This window comes from Ambystoma mexicanum, chromosome 4p (genome assembly GCF_040938575.1).
Source record: "Ambystoma mexicanum isolate Mex_15411 chromosome 4p, UKY_AmexF1_1, whole genome shotgun sequence".
NCBI lineage: Eukaryota > Metazoa > Chordata > Amphibia > Caudata > Ambystomatidae > Ambystoma > Ambystoma mexicanum.
In genome coordinates, this window is record NC_090927.1 from 1,229,123,190 (window position 1) to 1,229,150,088 (window position 26,899).

Here is a 26,899-nt window from a genome sequence, read left to right on the forward strand (position 1 = left end):
AATTGATTGATATTTAACAGAAATGCATGCTTTTAATCGTGTGGGTTCTCAGAGCCTCCCCGTGCATTCAAGTACACTGAAAACAATCTTTTGCATCCCTTCCATTTAATTACAGGGCATCTTGGATATGGTAAGAAAGAAGAAGGCACAGAAACGGTTTGGGATGGCATTTTATAAAAGATCAGGTGTTTCATACAAAAAACTACTTTTTCCCTTCGTGCAATATCAAATTATAATTATTTATTTTGTAGCTTTAAAAGAATTGTTCCTTAAACATCAATATGAAATAACATTAACTTGTTCTGCTGCCGTTTACTGTTAGTTACTTTGCCTTGGGTGTCCTCTGGTATAATTCCCCTCCACTGTGCCCATGTTGCCAACAAAAGGTGAAAGGGTGCTCTATGCAGCTCATTTCTTAATTTGTTTCTTTAGGCCCCTGGCTCCTCCCATGAGCCGCCTTCTTGTCAATGTTGGCATAAAATACAAATGAAACCCCCTATCATGGTAGGGCCCCCCTTCTCCCAGGGGCAGCAGTTTCTCAGCCTGCATGCGCACCAGAACAAATTACAGGACACATTCAAAAGCACCCAATGCAGAGTGCGACACTTCATTTTGTGCAGACAATTAGGTAGGAGGCATGGGAGCCTGCACATCTAGCTGTGCGCCTCACAATGCAGCCTAAGCAGAAGCAGCTCAGGTTTTCAGCTCTTTGCTGTGGGCAACTCTGTGTTGCAGCATAGACCAGGTTTCCCATTGTCGTTGGTAAATGGCTGAGGAGTGGCGCAAAAGTCATTTGCCATACATACATGCCCGACGCCACCAAGAACCGGAGCATTCTGACCATCATCTCGGAGTCATAAAAGTACTTCTGAGCTGGAAGCCTGTAAGAGCACTGCTTTGGAAGCTTACATCTGTGAAAGCAACATCAGTCGTCATGGATACTACCCAGGATATATTTAAGGGTGTTGGCTGTCTATGCAATGAGTTTCAGCAATTATGCAACGGAAATGAGAAAAAGAGAATACTTTATTTGTCTCAAAATATGAGGGGGTGCCGGATTAAAAAAACAGAATAACCCACTGTCGCCAAGCTGGGTGCATGTTCCAGTGCTTGCTGGAAAATACAACACGATTCAAGATGACCTGCTGTATAATCAATTCGGAACATAGGGACTACTTCACTCTTCAGTTTAAATGACCCATCCATAGCATTTCAAGAGTTCGGTCATTAACCACCAGACCTAGCAGAAGAAACCCTGGAGTCACACAGCATGCTCAAGGTTTACATGGCGAAGATTAGTACTAGAACCTGTAAACAGGGCCATTTTGCTAGTTTTCTCACCAGTTTAAAATATTTGAATTATGGACACTTTATTGATGCACGATTTTGGCATGCTTAATGCTACTGAAGGGGAGCCTAAAGTAAAATAAAGTATTTTTTTTAATTACATTTTATAACGCCCCATTTACATTCATTTCGTACCGTCACAGTAGTAAAGACACATTTGCAGTAATTATTTACACACCACAGCACCTTGCAGCCCTTTATCAAGAGATCTCACGTCGAAAGTAAGGCACAAGCAGACACTGTGTGGATGCACATTTTCAGTAACTGCAGACAAGACAAAGTACCAAGTAGACATCAGAAAGACATTTACGCATTTTTAACGAACCTATGTTACCCAGACATCGATAGGTACTTTGCTGAAGATACCGCACAGGAGACTGGCGGCACAAACCCGTGCCTGCTGTAACTACTCCCGCAGAGTTTTGCGACACAGCAGTTGTTTCTCACACAAACCCATCCCTGATGACAGTTTCCTTTATCTTTCAATGTCACAGTTTTGATGACACCCTTGCCTTAGTTTAGACGTTAACCAATAAATGGTCCAAGTAATGTTTACAAAGTGCCCATCCCCCCAAAAGAAACGTGTTTTGGAGCAGAAGGGGGAGATCATTTTAAACTTATGAAACACAATCACTCCCCTAAGGTAGGGTACAGATGTTTCTATAGAGAAGTAGAGAAGCAGGTTGCAATACACAGAGTTTTATCAAAGATTGTAGAAGCCGGTTGTTCATTGTAAGAGCCCCTTGGAACCACTTGATAATTTACAAATGAGGAATGTTCTTCCTTTCCAACAGTTAATCCAGGGTACCAGTTCTTGTGCGCCAGAAAGGCCTTGCTCTAGAAACATCAAAAAGGGACAAAACCCACATCACAATAAACCGCTATCATATCACAAATGAGTCACACCATCAAATGTTAGTTCCGATGGGCAAAGCGAATGGCTCATGATGGCGGTTATGCTTTAATATGAAGTGCAGATATGGGAACTAGTACACCCTGTCAACCACGCGTCTTCCCCCAACCCAGGAGTATGTAATCTGGAGTGGAGTGCACAGTGTGGCGGTGGCACATGTGCTGCTATGCTAAAGCCGATCCCTCGGGATACCCACTGAAATGTGATTGTTGAGTGTTCTTCATAGCAATTTAGATAGCAAATTGCTGCTCAGTAGCCCTATTGCGTTATCCACTTCAGAAGAAACTGTAAACGTATGTCCCTGGCCACTTGGTTCTGGATTCTTTCCACATGCATGCCTTGGACCAACATACGAGCGCCTCATAAAGAAACTCATAATTGAAGAAGGAAAAATTAAAACACCAATGCCCGCCACGGTCTGCTCTTGCAAAATGCAATAGACTTCAGAGGGCCCATTTGCTCGGTATCAGTGCAGTCGACGACAAACATAATCTATGCCCACAGCAGCAGGCCCCCCCCCCCACTGGCTGCACTGTCAAACATTGTGAAGGTCCAGCTTGCACAGAAAGGGGGAACGGAAGGAGCCCAGGAACAGGTGCCCATCGTGCTCATGCGCTTCGCTGACGTAGGTGGACACCAGTCCATCGGGATCATGGAAACTTCTTTTGTAGGATCCGCTCTCGCTGAGCTCCACAACCAGACTGTACTTGGGCACCAGTTTCATCACGGTATCGGGACTCAGCAGCTAGCCACAAAAAAAAGTAATTGCAGACTTGTCAGTATGTAATAATTGAAGAACCTTAACATTACATGTTTAGATAATATTTCGGATTTTTTGAATTTGCTGCTGCAAACGGTAACCAGAAGAACCAGTCTATACTTCTACATCACTATTTTTGATTTCAGAGGCAGGACAGAAGAAAGAAATGGACTGCCAAAAATCAATGTTCTTTTTAATTCTAATTAGTCACAAGGATAAAAAAAAAAAGGAGGCATATAAACGTACTGCAGGTAAAGCATTACAGCCAAGTATTTGTCTGATGCATAATGGCAAATTCCTCATTTTGGCATAGCGCCCATCTTCCACCTTGGACTAGGGAACCAAATAAAGAACGCAGATCCAGCGAAAAACTGTGGTGAGGATTAAAGGGTGCCTAGAGTTTGAAATGCTGACATCCAAAAACAACAACGGCCGCCACATTTTATCCTTACACGGGGGTTAAGTGGCAGTGGCAAATATTATATGATATAGATGGTACCTCCTTCCAAACTCCCAAAAAAGGGAATGCCTTCACCACCCTTAATGTCATTAAAGAACGTGGGCCATAGACTGATTAAAGTCTGGTGGCCAGTCAAGTGGCACAGCGAGTAGAGCGCTCGCTTTGACACCCGTGCAGAGTCTGCTAATGCAGGTTCGAATCCCAGGCAAGGCCAAACTCAGCCTTTCATCCTTCTGAGGTCGATAAATGAGCACCACACACCATGGGTAATAATAAGCAGTGCTCAGATATCTGAGGGTTCGTAGCGCTATATAAATGCCAAATTATTATTATTAAAGTAGATATACGGGCGCAAGTGACCTCAAAGCCAAGTGACATTTTGCAAAATGCTTTTCTGAAGAAAGAAAAACATAACTTGGAGCTGGCCGAAAAAGGTATAATATAGCCTTACAGCGAGATGGAGGTGTCATTATTGCAGGATAACGACCCGCCACCAAGTAAAGGCCCGAGGTGAAGCAGAGGGCTAAAAGATGGGGAAGGGTCTTTATCCCAAAGCGATGAGGACCCCTCCCGAGATCTATAAGGCTATTCGCACGTAGTGGTAATAGCAATACATGTTTCTGAGCTTTGGTGGTGAAGTAAAAACGCTACTTTTATAGTGAGTAATGCAAATAGGCAAACCAATGTGTTTTTATTTTGAGGTATTTAAATAAGGTGGTCTACATTAGGTAAGCATTTAAATTGCAAACTATGATAATGCATTTTAATATGAGCATGCATTAGATGTCATGTAAGGTAAATATTTCTCTATAAAAAAAAGAGAAAGCATTTTCCCATGTCTTAGCTTTCTCGATGTTGTGTTTAATAGCACGTTGCAGCAAAAAAAGAGAACCTCCCAGAGAGGAAGTGTCTTGTTGGAGAACGTCTTGCCTGGAAGTTGCATTGCTGTTTCCCGGTTTGCTTTTGAACACACAGAATAGTTGTTGACTGCAGCTCTAAACATTCCAATTGGCTGAGAGGAGGTCAATAACGATTTGTATGTATAAATACCCTGGACGTGGCAGTCAGTGTCCAGAGGGAGCCTTCTCTGCTTTGAAGGGCGCCGACGCCCTATCCTCGCAGAAGTCACTGTAAAGTGCAGCTGCACTACATACAGTTTGTCTGTGGTTCTAAAGGCGTTAACAAGTGATAAACAGGGAACAGATTATACAAATTTACATACAATAAATGTTAACTAAGCTACCAGTATTCAGCATTAGTGCTGCTATAATAGTGCATGCCGTGATAGGGGCTAGGTGATTAATGAAATATGGCTAAGTGGGCCCGAGTGATTTTGAATATTTGTGGAATGTATCAATTGGACTAAGTCCTGCCACGGGCATTGCTAAGTATGTTGTATATTTTAGTGCATTAAGTGGTTGGAGGGAGCGTTGTAGTTTTTATTAAGCTTGTCTGAGGTCCTTGATGAGAGGGGTGGTGGGGAATCAGAAAGACCAACCTGTAGTAGTTCTACAGGGTTTTCTAAATGTTAGTTCGAACTCTCACATAGTATAGAAGACAAGTCTAGCTACACTCATAGGAGGGGGGTTGACTCCAACAAGGTACAGATAAATATAGATAAGCACCAAATAAAGAGGCCGAGATACACACCCACCCACTGTCCTTTTATTGAGAAATTTCCAAAATCAGGTAAGAAGTCAAAAAATAGAATACAAGTATTATAAAAACAGTAGACGCTCTAGAAAAAAACAAATTCACATTTGAAAACTTAAGGAAAAAGAAAGTACAAGTGACAACGGTTTTAGCAAAGGCTCTAAACAGTATATGGATTGCTTTTTCATATAGAAATGCATAACAAATTAGTATACATCAGAAAGCAACGGAATATTGTGCAACCTCCAGGTCTGCAGATAGTAGATGTCTTCTAAAGTACTTTTAGGGAGCTTTACAAGTTTAGACATGCTTGTCCATAGAAACCAACAGGACAAAGTCAATAGTTTTAATGCAGTTATAGTGACAATGTAGGTAAGAATTGGTGATTGGTACCCCAGGATCGATGTACAGATGGCTGGCGACATAGCTGCAGAGCAATGCAACCAGCCCTATGAAGGAACAAGTTACTTATCTGTAACTCCTGTTCTCATGAATATTCCCCGTCGTCAGGCTGTAAATAAGAAAGTTTGTCTTTAGCCTGAAAAGTGCTTGTCTCCTTTATAACCAATCACTTTTCTTTGGGTCATAATGCCCCCATCCAATGACAGTCTCCCTGGTGGCCATCTTCAGATTTGGTAGAGCACGTAAAGTGGCAGTATGAACCAAGAAGAGCCACAGAAGGGAAGGCAGGAGGGTTTGCATGTGAATTCATGCCAAGCCCATGCTGGAGAACATGAGTTACAGGCAAGTTGTTCTTTCTCTAGTTGGGGTCTGGCATGGATTCACATGCCCACAAACATGATTACACAGCAGTACGTACACACACACACACACGTACGTACACACACACACGTAAACACACACACACGTACACACACACACACACACACACGTACACACACACACACACACACACACACACACACACACACACACACACACACACACACACACACACACACACGGCAAGGCTCAACAGAAGCAATACAATTACCCATGGAACAGACACATCTCAAACAAACAGGTTGCGCAGCACTATTGGCAGACCCAGGACTCCTCCCTGCAATCCCTGTCGACTCAGTAGAATCTGGTGAAGGCGTGGGTCGGCTGTCCACATAGCAGCCCTGCAGATGTCAAGCAGGGGAACACCAGAGAGAAACGCGGTGGTCGCTGTGATAGCTCTGGTGGAATGGGCTCTTGGCCAGCCTGGAAGGGGTCTGTTGGCCAGATGATGCAAGTGTATGATGCAGCCGGAGAGCCACCTGGAAATGTAAGTCTTAGAAAGGGCCGTCTCAGGCCCGATTGGGCCAAAATTCACAAGAAGTCGAGTTATCTTCCAAAAATCCTTTGTGCATGCCACATAAAACTTCAAGGCATGAGCAACGTCTAGCGAATGCAGTGTCCTTTCCGCCAGTGTATTAGGATTCGGGAAGAAGACTGGCAGAACCAAAGGCTTGATGATGTGGAATTCTGAAGGATGCTTCGACATAAAGGAGGGGTGGGTCTGCTACACCAACCTCAGAGCATGGAAGGGTAAGTACGGCTGCATGAAGGAGGGCCTAGATCTCTCCGATCCACCTAGCCGAGGTGATGGCCACAAGTAAAGCTGTCTTCCACTAGATAAACATCAAAGGGGCATGATGCATTGGTTCAAACAAGGCACCCATGAGCTTATTCAAAACTATGTTGAACTTCCAAGCTGGAGCAGGAGCCTTCACTGGCGGAAATGTCCTGTAGAGGCCTATGAGAAATTCCTTTATGAGCTTCTGCAACCATAGGGAGTGCTTACCAGGTGCCATGGTATAACGGGATATGGCAGCCAGATGCACCTTGACAGAGGCGTAAGCCAGGCCAGTCTTGTCCAGGGAAAGCAGATACGGGGGAGCTTCGGAGCTGTGATTCGCAGCAGCATAATCTTTTGAGTCTTGCACCACACTGTGAAGCGTTTCCATTAGTGGCAGTAGCATGACAACGTAGAGGGTTCTCTTGCCTTGGCCAGGATCTTCTTGCATTCCAGCTGCAGGGAATAATGGCCAAAATCTAGGTCTGCAGGAGCCAGGCCATGAGGCTCAGCGACGGCGGGTCGTGATGCAGTATGTTTCTGTTTTCTCTGGAGAGAAGATCGGGAATTCGAGACATGATTAAAAGTAAAAAGGATTACATCTTTCTGTGTAGAACCCAGGAAAGTAGAACTTGCCATGTTTGCAGACATTATCATTGTTATTTCTTCAAACACTTGCAGTACAATTTCAGCTCATCTCAAATATGCCCGTCTTTGGGAACATTTCAGGAAATCCTTAAATGCCCACGAACCCTAAAGAGTGGTTCTAAATTCTTCTTAGTACCCGAAAAATGTTACGGCCAAAGCAATGCATTATATGTATTTCTTTTTTATTTTATATTTTGTATTGACATTTGTTTACAGCTTTCACCAAAGCACTGTAGTTTAGAGAATTAATTAAGTTAGAGATAGTGGAAAGAAGATGGCCTCAGACAAAGTCATAAATGGTAATGGATGGCGAAGACATGAAGGAAAAGTTCCAATGTTTAAAGGCAAGAAGTCAAACGGAGCATAGGAGGGGTTGGGAAAACAAGATATAGTGAGGTGAAGATCACAGTGGTAGTGCTCATTTGCTCCATTAGTGAAAGGGTGATACTTTTTACTTTTTTCTGTGCTGGACAAAAGTCATTTTTACTTCTTTGAAATCACATCTTCAAAGTTTAAAAATAGGGAGTAAAATATTCCCACCTCAAAATCTTATCTGGAGCACTGACTGCATGCCACAGAAAACGAGAAGATGCCACACTGATAGCCTTGTCTACTGTCTGCAAAGTGGGCATACATCCTTGGACTTAATACAGATGATTTTTAAGTCTAGTGATTTGTACTGGTAGTCCATGTTGCCCTTCCTCCAGGTTTGTTGGACACCCACACCACATTGCAAAAAATGTGCTGTGACAACCAAAAAGAATCGAAAAGCAAAAGGAAAGGCCGGACTGGGTGTGCTGATCCCACCCTCATGCCTCAAACCCTCCTATCAGCCCACCAGCCTTTCTTCCGCAGCCCTTTTATTCTCTGCACATGCTTCAAAGGGAGATCTTTTTACAGAAAGGGAGAGGAGAAGGTGGGCTGTCTGCAGAAAGGAAAAACGGACTATAACTACAAAGTCACTACGGTTCCTCCAGACACATGGGAAAGATTATACCAGAATTAGCTGGAAAAGAGGGATTAGGTTGCCCGTAACAGAGAAACAACCAAACAGGCTACAAAGCATAACCTAACCAATGCGTGTGCTAGCGTTTGTGCTCATGTCCAATGCCAATATCAGTACCCTGCAGATGACTTCCAGACGAAAGCCACGGAAGCCCCATTGGCGCTGACAGAAAAGAGTGCATGCCAAGCGTGGGAGTCCGACCAGTCACTGAGTAGCATCCAAGGTTGCAAGTCACCACTCAGCCTATAATGGAATCTTTTGTCACTGTTGTACCGGAGGGACAGACCTGCATAGGTCACAAACAACCTACCATAAACATGGCACTACTTGGTGAGCTCAAGTTTATCTGGGGCGTCCGTTATTAATTTAGTACATGAAAGATGAGCAGAGATTGGAAACATATCACCAACACAATTTTATCACTGAGTTTAAAAGCAGTCAATGCTTTAGGAACAAAGGAAGCACAGGTTGGCCTCAGTAGAGCAAAGAGTAGTTTCCCTGCTAAAAGTGCCTTACATTTGCTGATTGGTTCACAGAGTTAAGAGCTACTTAAAACACTTTCTTCTAGGTCACCACCTTCATGTTGGCAGTTGCAATGGGTTGGGGCAGTTGGTGGGCCAAAACAGGTAGTACTATATTAAGATCCCAGGTGGAATGAGCGTGCCGAAAAGTTAAAAAAACTGCAAAAGCTCTTAGAAGTGATATTTAACCTGAGCAGCCCACCTCCTCGCAATCCAGGGGGCAGAGCTGATCTGGATGGTAAGATGGCAGGACACTCGCCTGCTGGGGCAGAATAACCCCGTTGTCTGTAAGATGAATCTGCATAGATTTGGGCTGTGTAAAGGCAGAAGCGGTACACTCCAATCTACGCGAAAAGAATCCTGAAGCATTAGCATTTACTGGCCCCATGTGTGCTTGACACTTGTGTCCCTTCCTCCAAAATGCGTGTTTGAAATATTGGTTTTGCAGTATTCAGTTGTGCGTCTAATAAGACAATCAGCTTAGAGTGCCCTCGTGTCAAGCACGCCCGACACTTGCATAGACATGACCTCAATGACCTGGATTCCCACCCCTTGCTCATTTATGAGACCATTACAGTGTTTTTGACCATGAGTATCAACATCATCTTCCGGTTCCATGCAAGTGAAAGGAAGGCCTTTGGTGGCAGGAAGATGCTCATCAACTCCAAAACGTGTCAGAAGAAAGTCCTCCGCCACGGTTTGCTAATCTTTACTGGTGTGCAGACTGTTTCCCATTGAAATCCATCCAGGTCTTACTGGGGACACAACACTTACATGCATGCGGCCCTTTGGGGACATTTATTGATCCCAGAGGTGTGGGATACCAAAAGGTGCCCCTTAGTCAGAGCCAGACAGTTTTACGGGTTCTGGTTGGAGATCGTGTGCTTTTAAAAAAGGTTGCTGAACGAGCTGCATTTATTTTGGCTCACACAAAGCCTTTTATTCCTAAGGCTTCAAAAATGGAGCATGTAGTGTTGTGAAATGCAGTTACCGGGCAACTGTGCTTTGCCGAAACTTCAGTGGGATTGCCTTGAGATTGATAATGTGCAGACATTTTCCTGCTAGGAGATAGTAAAGTGTGGGTTTGTCACTGTGATTGTAGGAGCAGACTTTCTGGGATTCCCCTGAATAAACATCCAGAGTTTGCCTGGAACAATGCCCTCAAACGTTGCTTGTTGCTATGTGGTGGCCATAAATGGTTAGCTTGTGGCCAGTTTGAATAGTGCATGCATGTCTGATTGGAAGTTTGGGATGACTTCCACCCTTAATTATAGCACAAAACCTGACACTAAGAATCTGGAATGCTGTCAACGGCTGGAATTTGATCCTGAGGCATCCAATAGGGATGATTCACCAGATGAAGACTGTGGAAGCTCTGCATCAAAATCATTTGGGACTCTGCCCCTCTACTGGCTAGAAGAACTGCGTAGAGCCCCTTCCCTGTGATCCAGTGGGGCCAATTTGGTCTGTTCTTCAGGAGGCATTTTAGTGGCTCTTCATCTCCCAGTTCATGCCAGTGATGTAGTCGCCTGTCATCCTGGCATGGATGCAGCCTTTGCTGGACCTTTTACTCCACAATGAATTTGTGTTGCAGCACCCTTGTACCATCCTTCCACTGTGAACATCTCAAGTGGTGGGCCCTAATGCACTTTTCCCAATCCGTAGCAAGTGACCTTTGGGCAAAAGTGTGTCTTTTGCTGGATCTCCGATTTACCTTTGGTGAGTCTCCCTACCACAGAGTTTATTTTTCTAGAGGGTTCTACTGACCTCACCTGGGCATCCAAATCTATTTCTCCTTGCTCTGCATATCATCCCACTCCCTGGCTGTTAAACCACAACCTTCAATGCTGCTTCTCCTAGGATCCACTCTGCAGGCTCCTGTCAGGAACATTTTCCAACTGCTTAACTTCAATTGAATTGAAATTTTATTTATAGAGTGATATATGCCAAAGCACTGTACATAAAACAAATTGCCGGGATGAATTAAATGGAGGACAGGGAACGGAGAGGAAAAGCTTTCCAACGTTTAGGGGCAAGAAGAGAAAAGGATTTAAAGTGGGAATTAGCACAGGGAGGGCAGGGGAACATCAAGTAGGAAAAGGGATTGGGAGCAAAGGGAACATAACGGGACATAGAAAAAAAAGAGGAAATAAGATGGGGAGGGGCAGTGGAGAGAAACTAGAGCAGAGGAGGTCTACTGTTGGGATGGATCCTCTGACTCACCTGTGAACACTGGTTCCATTTGTCTGTGGTTGTATGTCTCTGATGGGATGCACGTTGAGGTCCCATGTCAAACCAAATGATTTAGATTGAGGAAAATATATTAGTGCACAAGGAAATGCATGTGCGCAAATGCAGGGGAGTAGGGCATGCAAAGGGCACTAACGAATGTACTTTTATCCAATTGTCATGGAAACATAGGTATGTCCAAGTATAAGCGATATTAGACTAAAATAGGTGAAATAGTGTGCAATAATGTAAACGTAGGCCCTGGTCCCCGCCATGTGAAATACTGAAGCACTGCCATATTTAACGTGAGGCCTAGTCTTGTGCAGCCCATGGGGAAAGTAGCAGCATAGCTTGGCAATTAGTTCTGAATCAAACATCAAGAACACCAAATGGTGATCCGCGCCCTTAGTTGTGAAGAGAAAAATTCAAGGTAGAGCCATTTGTTGTTTCAATTATTATAATTAAACAGTTTGTCCAGCAAAGTAGAAGGCTCTTTAGTTTCACTAACAATATATTTCAACAGATATAGGCGTCTTGTTGATTTAGCAAGTTTTTTACAAAGCTATATTGTTGGTAAATCCACAAAATTCAAAAGAATAGAGAACATAAACTTGTTATTTTCACAAATTTTCATAGATTTTCAAGACAATTGGTTGGTTCTCTGATTGCATCGTGTGGAGTGCAACAGTTTAATGTGCCTTCAATGTATGTTATTTCACATATATTGTTATTAGGGTTTAGTTAAAGTTCTTAATTGGTGCCTTCTTTGTTAACTCCCTCCATTTGTAATTGCCTTTTAATTTTGACATATTCCAAAATTGTGTTAATCCTTTTGACTCTTTCCTAGATTGGAAGTGTGACGGACATAATATATATTTTTGAGGTTTCATGCTCTGCGATACGTGATATTTGGATTGTCAGGCAAGTATGGTCTGAGATCTTCATCTGATGTAAGGATCGACCAGTGTTTGAATAGAGTTTTTCGAACTATGGATGCTTCCGAGTTAAATGTTGTAATGAATCTGATATCTTGATCCTTTGATCCGGAGTTTGTTTTGTAGTAGCTCAGTTCTTGGTCTGAGTAGTGTTTTTTGAGAAACAAGAACTGTTCAGTTTACACAGCCTTAACGGCAACCTTTGGCGAGTTTGCCTGATTTTTAATTGAGGTGTACTGACTGATACTAGGGGCTGCGGTCTATGGTGTCTACACTGAGGCTGCCCAGTGTTAATAGCTACTACATCAAAACATCAAGAACAATTCTTGTTTCTCAGACAGCAACCTGAGCAGAGTTACCTCTACCTCCACTAACTGTCTATCCCCACAAAACAAAATGTTGCAGCACTTCAAATCACGGATGGAAGAGGCACAACAACTATTTTCTGGAACCACACCAAGTCAAGCATCCAACAATGGACAAGCCAGTCCAAATACAAACTCACTCAAGAGACTCTTTGAAAAACTAGAACGACAATCTAAAAAAGAAATATCCAAATGGTGGGAGATTGCAACACTGGAAAAATACCTAGAAGCAAATGGAATACCTAGAGGGCTACGAATCTGTATTTTCCCGTCATTTGAAGAAGAAGAAGTAGAGGCACTTAAAGATTGGGAACAGTTACTTATAAACACCTCAAAAGAAATGATTCACAGACTTATTTAAAAAGCAAAAAAAAGGCATGAACGTGTACTGAAAGAAATGGAAACTACCAAACAACTAATTACAAACCTGAATATGCCAGAAGCCACTTTCAAAAATTATCAGATACTAGACAGTTTCCTCAATATTTACACCAATGAATTAAAGGTAAAAAAACAGCGCCAATTCTTTAGAGATGAATCCGACTACAAGTACACCAGAGTTTACACATTTTAGAAACCCCCTACATCAGCACGCAAGTCCAAAAAAAAGAACAAAGCATCTATACAAGCAACTGAAACACTAACCTCAACCCCACTATCTTCAGACATAGACTCAGCAAGTGGCAGTGAGACTGATACCCCAAGTGAGCCATCAGCTAAAGACACAGAGACCGCTCTGACAACAGTGGAAAATAGGTTTACTTTTTTAGAAGAATACCAATAATACAGGCGGGCACGAAAAATACCCGGTCTTCAAATCACTACCACCCAAACCAAACAACAATATCTCAACATCTGGAAAACAAAGAGGAGAAGAGCAAGGGGGAAGGGAAGCTCGAAGAGAGAGAAAGACCCGGAGTCTCCACAAGATCAAAAACAAATAAACAAGGACAACAGTCATGAACCTAACAGGATTAAACCTTTCCACCACTTAATAAAGGCACTTGAAGGCCTCTCCTTTAGCCCATCAAGCAAATTGGACTATTTCCAAACAAATGTGGATCTCAAATTTTGCAGAAAACTCAAATTGAAAAAAACTTTACTCCAACAAAATCTGCAAACCTAAAAAAACAACACTTTCGCCTTCAACACTCACAACCACAATGGCAGAACACACCATTAAACTGCTGAGCCTACAAGATGACTCTGAAGCTAACTCTATAGAAACTCTAGCATCAGAACTGAATTTAGACCTTGGACTGGCACTTGGAACCAAACTCAAATCCAAATCAACATTTAATCCTAATCTCCCAATGATAACCTCAATAGACATTTTTCAAAAACTTGTCACCAATGACCTCAGACAACACTATTTGAACGAGTACCGAAAACAGGATAAAAGGATCAGATACAACCTGACAACCATGGAAATGAAAGCCATAAAGGAACTGAAAAACAATCAGGAAATTATCCTAAAACCTGCGGATAAGGGAGGAAAAATAGTTTTACTGACTGCCAAGGATTATATCACAATGGCCAATATACACCTTCAAGACACAGAATGTTATGAGGAAATACAGGAAAATCCAATACCAACACAAGAATGGCAACAAATGAACAATGACTGGTATAAACAAGGACTTTTGACTGAAGATGAATGGAATTGTATGACACCAAACTATCCAATAACAGCTATAGCTTATTTCATACCAAAAATTCACAAGCCTTACCTGGACCTAGCACCAACAAGACCAATTATTAATGGCATAGGCTCTTTAACAGAACCATTCTCAGATTTTATCGATAAACATCTTCAACCCTTGGCGGCCAGCCTATCCTCCTACATACAGGATACGAAACACATCATCCAACAACTGACATCAGTACATTGGGAAGAAAATGTCAAACTGATTACTCTAGACGTTTCCTCTTTGTATACCCACATACTACACAATAAAAGGCATTGAGGCGACTGAATACTTTCTGAAAACCCGTTCGATTTCCTACTATAGACAAAACGCTATGATCTTAGAGATACTCAACTTTGTATTAAACAATAATATTTTTCTATTCAACACCATGATCTATAAACAGAAACAAGGCACGGCGATAGGGGCCAAATTCGCACCAGCCTATGCCAACCTCTACATGGGCCATTATGAGTTACAGTATGCATGGCAACAACCGGCCTTCACGCAAAATAATAACATTTTCTGGGGTCGATATATCGATGACATACTGTTGATTTGGAATGGAACATCAAGACAACTAAGGGAATACCATCAGTACCGCAATAACAACCCTTACAATCTTAAGATCATCATACAAGAAAGCACAGAGAGGATCCAATTTCTTGACTTGAAACTATATGTGGCAAATAACATCATACAAACCACACTCTATGTCAAACCAAAGTCAGGCAAAGTACACTCTATGCCACAAGCAACCACTCATCATACTATAACAAATATCCCCTGTGGGGAATTCCTTAGAATTAAAAGGAACTGCACGACTACTGAAGAATTCGAAAAAACATGTGACTAAAGCCAAAAAGAAATTTTGTGAAAGAGGATATCATAATTCAAACCTCAAAAAAGCATTTAAAAAAAACACTACTCAGACCAAGAACTGAGCTACTACAAAACAAACTCTGGATCAAAACATCAAAGGATCAAGATATCAGATTCATTACAACATTTAACTCCGAAGCATCCATAGGTCGAAAAACTCTATTCAAACACTGGTCGATCCATACATCAGATGAAGATCTCAGACCATACTTGCCTGAGAATCCAATATCACGTATCGCAGAGCACGAAGCCTCAAAAATATATTATGTCCGTCACACTTCCAATCTAGGAAAGAGTCATAAGGATTAACACAACTTTGGAATATGTCAAAATTAAAAGGCAATTACAAATGGAGGGAGTTAACAAAGAAGGCACCAATTAAGAACTTTAACTAAACCCTAATAACAATATATGTGAAATAACATACATTGAAAGCACCTTAAACTGTTGCACTCCACACGGTGCAATCGGAGGACCAACCAATCGTCTTAAAAATCTGTGAAAATTTGTGAAAACAAGTTTAGGTTCTCTATTCTTTTGAATTTTGTGGATTTACCAACAATATTGCTTTGTAAAAAACTTGCTAAATCAACAAGATGCCTATTTCTGTTGAAATATATGGTTAGTGAAACTAAAGAGCCTTCTACTTTGCTGGACAAACTGTTTAATTATAATAATTGAAACAACAAATGGCTCTACCTTGAATTGTTCTCTTCACAACTAAGGGCGCGGCTCACCATTTGGTGTTCTTGATGTTATGATTTAGTAGTTATTAACACTGGGCAGCCTGAGTGTCAACACCATAGACCGCAACCCCTAGTATCAGTCAGTCAGTACACCTCAATTAAAAATCAGGCAAACTCACCAAAGGTTGCCCTTAAGGCTGTGAAAACTGAACAATTCTAGTTACGTATCAATTCACTATCCCAAGCCCAAGCAGGGAAATCAAACGTAGAGGCATTTAGGCCAGATAGATAAAATACAATTGTTTTGTGTTGCAGGCCTGCAAAACCAGAAAGGAAGGTGAATGGCCGAGCAAGGGCAGGTACGCCCATCCCAAAAGACAAACCAATGGGAGCCAGGACAGAGGTTTTGGGCTGCCAAAGGCCTGATCTAGATTTAGGTCACTAGGGCCCCCCAGAATAATGAACGTTGCTTTTGAACGCCCAGATGCCCACAAACAAGACACCTAAATCCTTCCAAAGGTTGCTGATTAGTGTGGTCTCGAAGAGGCCCAGGAGGAACTCTGGGGAGGGGTTGGGGAGAATGTTCATTTATGTGCTAATTCCCTTCAACCTTAGGGATTGTGCTTTTTACTCCTGAGTGAGTGGACCTTTTTCTCACTCTCTCATGTATTTCTCCTAAGATTTTTGCATGGTACTGTTTTATGAAGTCTGCCAATCTCTATAGGCATCTGCTTTTTGCATGGCGACACATAGCACCTTAGGTGCAGTGCCACACAGAAGTCCCTTGGACGTCTTTGAATGTTTAATTACATTTTCTTGGGTGAAATACAGTTCCCAAGAATATTAAGATGATCCCTGTCTTACTTAGCTTTTCCTTTGCGAGACCAGCACACACCACCCTATATGGCGTGCTGGGGGGTTACTTAGTAATTCCCTATCCCACTTCTCCTGTGACATTTTTTGTTACACTAACATACTTTAAATGGCTGGTGGGAGTGGTTTACTTTTACTACCAGTGTGCATTTTAACCGCAGGTTGAACCCTCTGCTGCAGGGATAACAATTTTTCTCAAAATGGCCCTTTTTTCACCATTTTCTGTTTGTTAGTCCCTTCTTGGCCTTTACTCTGTTAGTTGAAACAGGTTTGAGTCCTTTGTGTGTTTTGCCTTTGGCAGGCTTCAGCCCTGAAGCCCGCCCAGGCTCCAGTGTGTCTGGAAAGGCAGGAAGTGACAGAGGGTCCCGAAACTTCCCTGTCCTTTGTCTCTAGGTGTGCCTGAGTGAAACCAGTCCCGATTGGCTGGCTGGCCACCCTGCTGTGTGATTGACAGTCTAGGCTGTGAATGAATGGGAAATCTCATGAAAAGGGAATAGTTTCTTACCTGTAACTCCATTTCTCCAGCATTGGTATCTTTCATGGATTCACATGCTTAGAATATTCCCCGTCGACAGACTGGGAACCCTCGGTACGCTTATAAAGCCGTTTCCCATAGGAAACCTTTCTACACTTTTGTGTCCTATCTACGTCGTTTTGGGGCCGCGGAAACATGCTCCACCAGGACGTAGCGGTATAAATGCCCCGTCCCCGCGGCTCCCTTCAGATTTTGACCCCTCCAAAAATGAATGGGATGAAACCTAGATATACAAGACGATTGCATTCCGGGGAGGCCGGCGGGCGCATGTGAATCCATGAAAGATACCAATGCTGGAGAAATGGAGTTACAGGTAAGAAACTATTCTTTCATGGATTCACATGCTTAGAATAGAATGCACAGCAGTGATCCTGAAAAAGAGGAGGTGTGAATGCAATCCGTCATCCTCCTAAGCATATGTATAGCGAACCACGCTTACATAGGACGCCCATGTAAAATACGCAACAGTACATGCACAGATCAATACCTATATACACATATATACATATGTAAATATATATATATCTCCTTATATACATCCATATATACATATGTCAAAATAAGCACAGACCCTTCTTGAAAAGGGCTTACCTTATTGAAACAGATGGCGCAAGACTGCTCTTCCCATTTATATCTCATCCGCATGCTGCCGTTCGAGGCAGTAATGGCGGGTAAATGTGTGAGGCACTGACCATGCCGCCGCCTGGCAAATGTCCGTCGGGGGATTCCTGCCCACAACGCCGTTGACGACGAAGTTGCCCTTGTGGAATGAGCTCTCGGACGCCCTTGTAGCGGTTTTCCCGCTCTGGAATGACAGAAGGCAATCGTCGACGAGACCCATCGGGCCAGTCCCTGCTTTGAAATTGCTTTTCCTTTTGCCGAAGGACCATATGCAACGAAGAGTTGTTGCGTAGATCTAAATTGCTGAGTCCGATGAAGGTAACATTTTAAAGCTCTCTTTACATCCAAGGTATGTAGGACTTTTTCCGCAGCCGATGAGGGGGGGGGTCGCAAAAAAAGGTGGGCAGGACAATGGATGAGTGCTTTGATAAGCCGTAGGAACTTTTGGAATGAAACAAGGATTCGTTGACAGAACCACTTTGTCCTTAAAATACCTTAGGTACAGAGGGTCTATGACCAACGCTTGCAACTCCGAGATCCGCCTAGCTGATGTTATAGATGTTAGAAAGGCCACTTTCCATGACAAGAACTTCATCAACGATGTACCATTGGTTCAAAGGGTGGTTTCATTAACCCTGCTAGCACCATATTAAGGCTCCACGTTGGTGAAAAACGTTTAACTGGAGGGAACGTCCGGAACAAACCCCTCATGAAGTGTTTCACCAACCCGTCACTAAACAAGGGAGATGACTTCCTCCTCCTCGTGAATCTAGAGATGGCCGCCAGGTGTACCTTTATTGATGAAAAAGATAATCCGTTCTTCGCTAGGTGTAGCAGATACGGCAGAAGCTGTTCCGGAGTGACCCTTAGAGGTTGCACTCCCGTCTGTCCTTGACACCACGTACAGAACCATCTCAATTTACACTCGTACGACTTGTTGGTGTAAGGGGCTCACGCTGCTTGCAGGATCCTCCGACAGTCCGACGAAATGCTCAAGGCACCAAATTCCGAAAAGTCAGGAGCCAAGCTGTGAGATTAAGACTGTCTGGATTCTGTTCCCTCGTCCCGGTACAGGAGATTGGGAACCTTTGGGAACGTTATTGGTTGATCCACTGACAGGTGACGCAGGTCGGAAAACCACGGCTGCCTCGGCCAACACGGTGCCACTAGGATGACCCGGCACCCGTACCTGCGTATCCAATGCAGAGTTCGCCGTATTAGAGGGAACGGAGGGACGGCGTAGAGGAACTTGTCCGTCCACGGGAAGGAGAACGCTTCCCCCAGAGAGACTTCCTGTGGCCACCTGCTGGCATACATTTCGCACTTCTTGTTCCTCTGCGTAGCGAAGAGATCCAGCGGAGGCCGTCCCCATTTCTCGAAGACCTTCGACAACTGAACGCTGTCTATCTCCCATTCGTGAATTTGGTCCATATTTCTGCTGAGCGAGTCTGCTTGCTCGTTCCGTACACCCGGAAGATGATGAGCTACGATGGATATATCGTGTTTCAGAGCCCAATGCCACACCTTCTGAACCTCGGTGGAAAGGGTTCTGGATCGCGTGCCCCCTTGCGTCCTCAAGTAAAACATTGCCGTCGTGTTGTCTGTCAATATTCTCACTGTGGACCCTCTGATGTGCGGCAGGAACGACTTCAGGGCCCAGCGCACTGCTCTCAGTTCCAGAACGTTGATGTGCAGGAGAGATTCCCTCTGAGACCATCGACCTTGCGTTTGTAGAGTACCCATGTGTGCTCCCCAGCCTGTCAGGGATGCGTCCGTCACTATGGTTAGCCAAAACTCCGGCTCCTGTAGGGGTACCCCTCTGGATAGATTCTGGAAGCTCTGCCAGCACTGAAGAGCTAGTAGGAGCTCGTTGTCGACGGTCAGTTTGTCCAACCAGAGCCCTTGGGCCTGCGTCCACCGGTCTGCCAGAAACTCTTGAACCAGCCTCATGAGCAGGCGGCAGTTGCCCACCAGAGGAATGCAGGACGCCATAGCGCCCAGAATTGACATATATTTTCTCACTGACAGTCTGGTATTGATTTTCAGCTGACCTACCAATCGATTGAGTTTGGTGATTCTGTCGAGGGATGGTTTCACTAACCCTGACTGGGTCTCGAACTGTGCGCCCAGGAACACCAAGCTTCTCGACCGCGTTAACGAGGATTTCTCAAAGTTTACCGCAAACCTCAGCCGTTGTAAGAGGTGCATGGTGGCCTGCAAACTTGTGTGAGTCGACATAGGGGAGGACCCCCTCACCAACCAGTCGTCGAGATACGGGTATGCATGATGGCCTTGCATTCTCAGCCAGGCCGCCACCGGGGCCAAACATTTCGCGAACGTTCTGGGAGAGGATTTCAGCCCAAAAGGAAGTACTGTGAACTGGTAGTGAGTCCGCCCTACCACAAACCTTAGGAACTTTTTGTGTCGCCGACACATCGGTATGTGGAAGTACGCGTCCTGCAGGTCCAGAGACGCCAGAAAGTCCCCTTCTTGAACTGACCGGATCACTTCTTGGAGCGTGAGCATCTTTAATTTTAGGCTTTTCAACATTTTGTTTAGATCGCGCCGGTCTAGAATGGGACGCCACTTTCCATTTGGTTTTTTTCACCACAAAGTATCGGGAATAAATCCCCTTGACCCTTCTGTGACGACGGAAACAATTCTATAGCATCTTTTTGTAGCATAAGTGCTACTTCCTGCTGCAACACGCTCAGATGGGGTTGAGCTACAAACGCTGGTGGAATGTGCAGAGGGTTGCTTTTGAATTGCAGGGAATGTCCGTATCTTACAGTGTCCAACACCCATTGATCCGTTGTTATTTGCTCCCATTCGTTGATGTAGCACGATACCCTGCCTCCCAGAACGTTCCGATGCCCGTCATTGCTGGTCCTTGGTCTGTTTATCCCTCGTCGACGAGTAACCTGTTCTCTTCTTGGGGGCCTGGTAGACCCGGCATCGTTTTGCTGCTTGAGAAGCCAGTCTGTATCCCTGGGAGGGGTATGCTGGCCTACTGACGGATCCGTCTCTCGATGCCGTGAATCTGGAATTTCCCGATGCTCGCCTGAAGGGACGAAAAGACCGGAAACTTCGACCACTTTGGAGGGCCCCCAAGGAACGCACCATGTCCGAGTCCTCTTTCATGCCCTTCAGGGCCTCGTCCACCTTCTCGCCGAACAGAAGGTCTCCCCTCAAAAGGCATATCCAGCACCTTGTATTGCACCTCCGGTCGGAAGTTGGTGCATTTCAGCCATGCTGGCCTTCGGAGAATCACACCGTTATTCATCTGTTTAAACCCCGATTCCGTGAGGACCACCGCAATGTTTATGGCATGATTGGAGGCCTCTTCACCTTCCCTGACCAGTAACATCGCCGCCTTACGATGTTCTTCCGGAAGATGCTCCAGCATAGGAGCCAGTCGGTGCCACATCTCCCTGTCGTATCTAGCTAATATGGCCAGAGAATTGGCCGCTTTCACTGTGGTAGCACCTACCGACAGCACTTTTTTGCCGAAAGCATCCTATCTTCTGGCATCACTTTCCAGGGGGGGGGGTCGTGCACTTGTGCTGGGCCCTCGCCTTTCTCGCCGCCGCTGCCGACACCACTGAGTCAGGATTTGGTTGGGAGGAGAGAGACACTTGGGGGGTAGCCTCTGGGGCCTTAAATTTTTTCTCCAAACAACCTTTTATCGCCGGTTCCAAGAAAGGGTGGTGCATGGTCTGTAACCCCTCCTGCCACACATGATCCAGGATGGGTACTGAAAACACTGACCTTCTCCTCTTTCCCATGTGGTCGAAAAGAAAACAGTCCTTTTTCTCCTCTTCCTGGGCCAGCCCGAATTCTGTACAAGCCTTGGCCATCATGGTGTGAAATGACCCAATGTCGTCCAGGGGAGACGGCTGAGCCTGGCTTTTCGGGGTTTCGAATTCCGCTTCAGACTCCCAGGTTGGATCCCTGGAGGGGGAAAGCGAGACATCCGATAAGGCTCTACTGTCCGCCGAATCTATCAGCTCTCCTTCCTCGTGGCGTGGAGCCGAGGGGTCTCCACCCACAGGCACTGCCGTGGGGGTTGACGGAGATGGCCGACGAGACGGGCCCGGGTCGTCGATGGCCGACCTAGCCGGAGTTGTTTGAGGTAGTCTCTCGTCCAGTGTCTTCAGCAACGTGGATAAGACCTCCAGCGACAAGAGTGACTGCGGATTGAGAAGAGGGGTAGACCCCGGAATGCTCCCCGAGAGAGGCCTGGTAATCCCTCGTAACCCGAGGTCTGCAGGGCCAGCTACTCTCACATCCTCATCTCCCGAGGACACCAAGGCCTCTTACTGCAGTAGTGTCTCCGGCAAAACTAGGTCGGATACCTCAGGTCGCCAGGCCTCTTGCGGGGTCTCCGTCGACAAAGCTAAAGCTGGCCCTGTCATCGACGTCGTTGTTACCGTCTGCGGTCCAACAACGGTTGAGACCACTTGTGTCAGTGGCAGAGAAGTGGTCGATGAATGCCCTGCCGTCGACGACGGTGGTGGTCGTGCAGGTCCTTGAGGCGTTCCCGCCTTTTCCGAACTCGACCTACGCTTCTCTGCATCTCGACTCTAGGTCACCCGTGGAAGATTTTGATTTTCTGTCTTTCTTCGTCGAAGATGAGGATGACGAGGCTTTCTTCGACGAAGACTCCTTAGAATGGCTTCTCGATGATTCCTTCTCCGCCTGTCGTAATTTCTTCAACGGGGGTTCCGACTATGTCGAGCGGCGCGGGGCCCCTGAAGATTTTGACACCGAGGCCACGCTGCGCGTGGAGCCCACCTCCGAAGGCGGGTATGCCCCCGCTCCATCGTTTAACCATGCCACAAGTCTTCGACTTCGATCTTTAAGAGTCTTCTGGGAGAAGCCCTTACAGATGTCGCACTTGTCTGCCGAATGATGAGGGTGTAGACAATATATGCAATCCATATGTCCGTCCCCCTCATACACCTTCAACCCGCACGTAGAGCACGGGCGGAACAGTGCTTTCCCTGACATCGGGAGAAAACTCCAACAGCACAACCTAGACAAAATAGTAGACTACATGGGGTGCTCCCACTACTTTGGAGACGGTTGAAATCTGAAGGGAGCCGCGGCGGCGGGGCATTTATACCGCTACGTCCTGGTGGGGCATGCGTGCGCGGCCCCAAAACGACATAGATAGGAAAACTTTCAACACTTTTGTGTCCTATGGGAAACGGCTTTATAAGCGTACTGAGTGTTCCCAGTCTGTCGACGGGAATATACTAAGCATGTGAATCCATGAAAGATCCAATGCTGGAGAAGCTAGGTTTTGGGGACTAGAGGCAGAGTCAACCACTGGTGAGGAACATCAGAAGCAGAAGACCTGAAGAGACGTCAGCAGCACCGTTCTGGACCGCGAAGTTCCTGGTGAAATCCTGAAAGGACTGCCAACCCCCATTTTTCCCCCCAAATTTGAATGTTGCACATCCGTTTCATTAGCTGGGTTCCTACATAAAAGTCTGATCCTGGAAGCTGAAGAGGTAGTCGACCACTGAACCTGTATCCGAAGAAGATGGTGAAGAAACCGCGGCTAAGATGATTTCCAGGGACCGGAGAGCCTGCTGTGTACCCGGAGCCTACAGTAGCCAATCCTTCCAAGCGACCTACGAACTCCAAAAACGACGACCCCGACCCAAAGCCTGGTGAGATCCACTAGACTCAAGAAAACCTGCACTTTCAGCCATCCAACGTCGTGCTGCAATACCCCCAATACCCTGGGACCCCGAGCCAGTGTGCAGTGCACAGTCTTCCGAATCGAGCTGAAACTTTGGTGGCATCTTGCAGGACCTCGAGAGACGTGAATAGAGTTCGAAAAGGCCCCTCATCATAGTGCTGGACCTTGGAGGCGATAAGAATCCAACTGGGATATTCAGTCTTCTTCTAGCTCCTGAAAAGAGCACCAAAACTACAGAGCTGCATCCTGCTGTGAAGAAACTCTTCCCTGGATCCTCCCCAGTTGATCCCTGCTGCAAAATCTCTTCCAAATTCTTCAGTCTTCATGACAAAAGAAGACATTGACCGGGTTTTTGGCTGCAGATCCTGAAATCTTCCTGCTGCAACTCTTCTTCAGTGCAGAGTTACTGTGTCGGCTGGGGAATTTACTTACCTTAAGCCTGTGTGATTTCTTTAAAGCTTTTGGGGTGTTTTCTGTGATTGTTTGTCGTCTCATTCAGTTCACCCAGGCCCACTGCTGGAATCCTCCTAGGGTGTCTTCTCAGTAGTCCCAGGACCCTAACTAACTCTAAAGTGAACTACCTACTTGTTTGAACAGTCTTCCACAGACAGGAACCCTGACTTTTTCTGCAATTGAACCCTATCTCACCCTGCCTACAGCTGGCACCTAGACCACTAGGGGCCCACTTCTGCCTCAGAGAACTCATGCAATAGAATAGGGAATGACTGGATAAGAAAAGGATTCTGCCTTGAAACATATAACAAGTGTTTTGAAGTGCACTTACTTGCGAAGGAGTTAGTTGGTAAATTTAACTCTGAGAATGAACAGTTACAAAAGTTCTTACCTTGAATGTGTGTTGTGCTATTCTGAAAAGTATATGTAAGGTTTATTTTTAGCAGGCAACGCAGTGTTACGGACCACGTCCCTGATGGGGTTGTGATGGGCAGTGACCGGCTTTGTGAGCAAATGTAATGAGCTTAGGCTGGAGATCAATATTAGTAAGATGAAGCTGATGATCTTCAGTCCAAGGAATAACAGCAACAGACCCCTGAAAATTATGGTGGAAGGTGATGTTCTGGCACAGGTCTAGTGGTATGACTACCTGGGCATACATTTTTCATCCGGGGGGCCAGTTGGTCTGCACATCTCTTTAAGGCTAAGACTACCTTGGAGAAAACTAGTGGGGCTCTGAAAAAGGTATTATCTTGGCCATGGGGGAGGGGCATTTAAACGGGCCCTGGCAGTTTGTCACGCTCAGATAAAAGCTTTGGTCCTTTTTGGATCTTAGATATGGGGCCATACAAACTCTGCCCCCCTCACAGTGATAGAGAATAAGTTCCTTAGGAGTGTCCTACTCCTTCCCCAAAGCACTCCCTCTGCTTCAGTACGGATGGAGTGTGAAATTGGCTTCATTGGTGATGAAGCAAAAATGCGACCGGTATATTATTGGCTGAGAGTATGGGGCAATCCTGGTCTGGCCAGATATCGATAGGCACTTTCTTAAGTGATCTCCTTGGGGGGTAGTAATAAAGTTCTGTGGCTGCTAAACGTGAAGAAATGGCTATTTACCTGAGGCCTAAGTGCGTACTGGGAAAACCCCCCAGCTATCCACATGACTGCAAAATCATCAGCCAATTCAGCCTAGGTATAGGAGAAATAAAGTAAATTAATGTGCTCTACGCTGTACAGTGGGCTAGATCACCTAACATGTAAGCCAATTGCAAGGCTAAGAGGGATATCGCAATGTTATAGCTCCCCCACGTACCTGATCGTAATTTATTAGACTACGTTTGGGCACCCTGCCATTGAGGTCTGTTATCGCTATCTGGGACAAGAACCAAAGTAAAAGATGTTCAATTTGTCACACAGAATGAGAGTTTCATTCATTTCTTACTTCTATGTGCAGGTTAAAGATATGAAGAGGCAGTATTTGAAACTGCTACCTCTGTGGGATGTCAACAACTAGGAAATCCATGCATTTTTGTAAATCTGCTGAAAACCTGAATGTTGTATTTCTTGTTGCTGGGTACATTCGCCAGGCATGGTATAAGAGGAACAAGCTGAGGACGGCTATATGCAGAATTGTATCAGTTGTATGCTCTAGCACTTTATGCTAACCTGATATTTTAACAATTGTGACATATGGCTCTAGTTTGTTTATATTTGAAGTACCTTTCGTGTTAAGGGTTTTAATCTGTATTTTTTTGTTGTGTGTTTTATAGGTTTGCATTTTGTACCCGATGGCTCACGCTGAATAAAGGTTTACAACAAATATGTCCTGGTCATGTCTGTAGCTCCCTGCATATTGGTTAGGCATTTGCACCCTGTTACCTTTAATGGTGGATCTGAATGTTCCTATTGACCCTCGTTGGTCCCCGTTTGGGTGTTACTTCAAAATGGAGAGGGTGAAAAGAAGATTTCTTAATAGTGCATTTTTGTTAGCGAATTGGGCTATATTGTGGTGCTGGAAAAATAGTAATCCCCCAAACTCTGAAAACCTGGCGGTTAGCATTGGTATAGGCTAATAAAAATGAAGCTGTGTATATTTCACTTCAACCTCAACACTGGGGACTAGTTCTCTTAGACCTCTCAGCTGCCTTAGACACAACTGATCACCAAATACCCCTTTCCCTCCTCGCGGACAGATGAGCTTCTCTGGAACTGTCCTAAAATGGTTTGCATCCTACTTATCCAATTGGCACTTCGTACTGATGGGCTCATTCAGATCTGACCAACTCCCAGTCACCTGAGGGGTACCCCATGGTTTCATTCTCTCCCCAATCATCTTCAATCTATTCATGGAACCCTTGGGAACTCTGTCCCAAACAGCCATTTATTTATTTATTTTTCAACTGGTAGGCGCTTATACAGGAAGCAACTACTGTTTCAAAGGATCCACAGGGCAACAGGGATGAGACTGGGATGATAGACAAAGTAATTACAACATAAATAATTAAATACAACAAAGAAGAGACGATGGGGAGGGGAAGACAAACCTACTATGCCTTGTGAGTACTCAGAAGGTGCAAATGCACGGGGGAATGGGGTATGGGATAGGTGCTGTGGTGCTCATGGTAAGCAGCAGGAGAAGTGCTATGAAGAAAGCTAAGCACAACCTCCATTGGTGGAGGGTGAGCCGAGGCAAGTGCAGGGGATAGACAGCAGCTGGGATGAAAGATGTGGGAGGTCGGGGCCCTAAGGATGCATAAAGGCCCTGCACACCAGTCAAGCTACTATGCGATTAGCAGGGGGAGACAGAGTGAAGGAAGAGGTAAAGAGGAAGGTCTTGAGACTTTTCTGGAACTTAAGGAGGCCCTGCTAAAGACGAAGAGGGAGGGAGAGGCTGTTCCAAAGAAGGGAGCCCGCTGAGGAAAGCGACCGACCACCTGCACTCTGTTTCGCAAACCGCTTCACACGCAAGGAGTTGTGCCAGACGAACACAGGTGTTTAGAGGAGGACTATATGGTCAGAAAGATTAGCAGATAGAGTGGTTCCTGGCCCCAGAC

General features: G+C 45.1%; 1 protein-coding gene across 1 annotated transcript in view; it reads right to left on the bottom strand.

Moving 5' to 3' along the window:
• Positions 1–152: 152 nt before the first annotated feature.
• Positions 153–26,899, bottom strand: part of APMAP (adipocyte plasma membrane associated protein) — a 200,833-nt gene continuing 174,086 nt past the window's right edge. Inside the window, exon 9 of the mRNA XM_069606882.1 lies at positions 153–3,005. Coding sequence (XP_069462983.1) covers positions 2,796–3,005 — 210 coding nt within the window. The 3' untranslated portion in view covers positions 153–2,795. The remainder of the gene's footprint in view (positions 3,006–26,899) is intronic.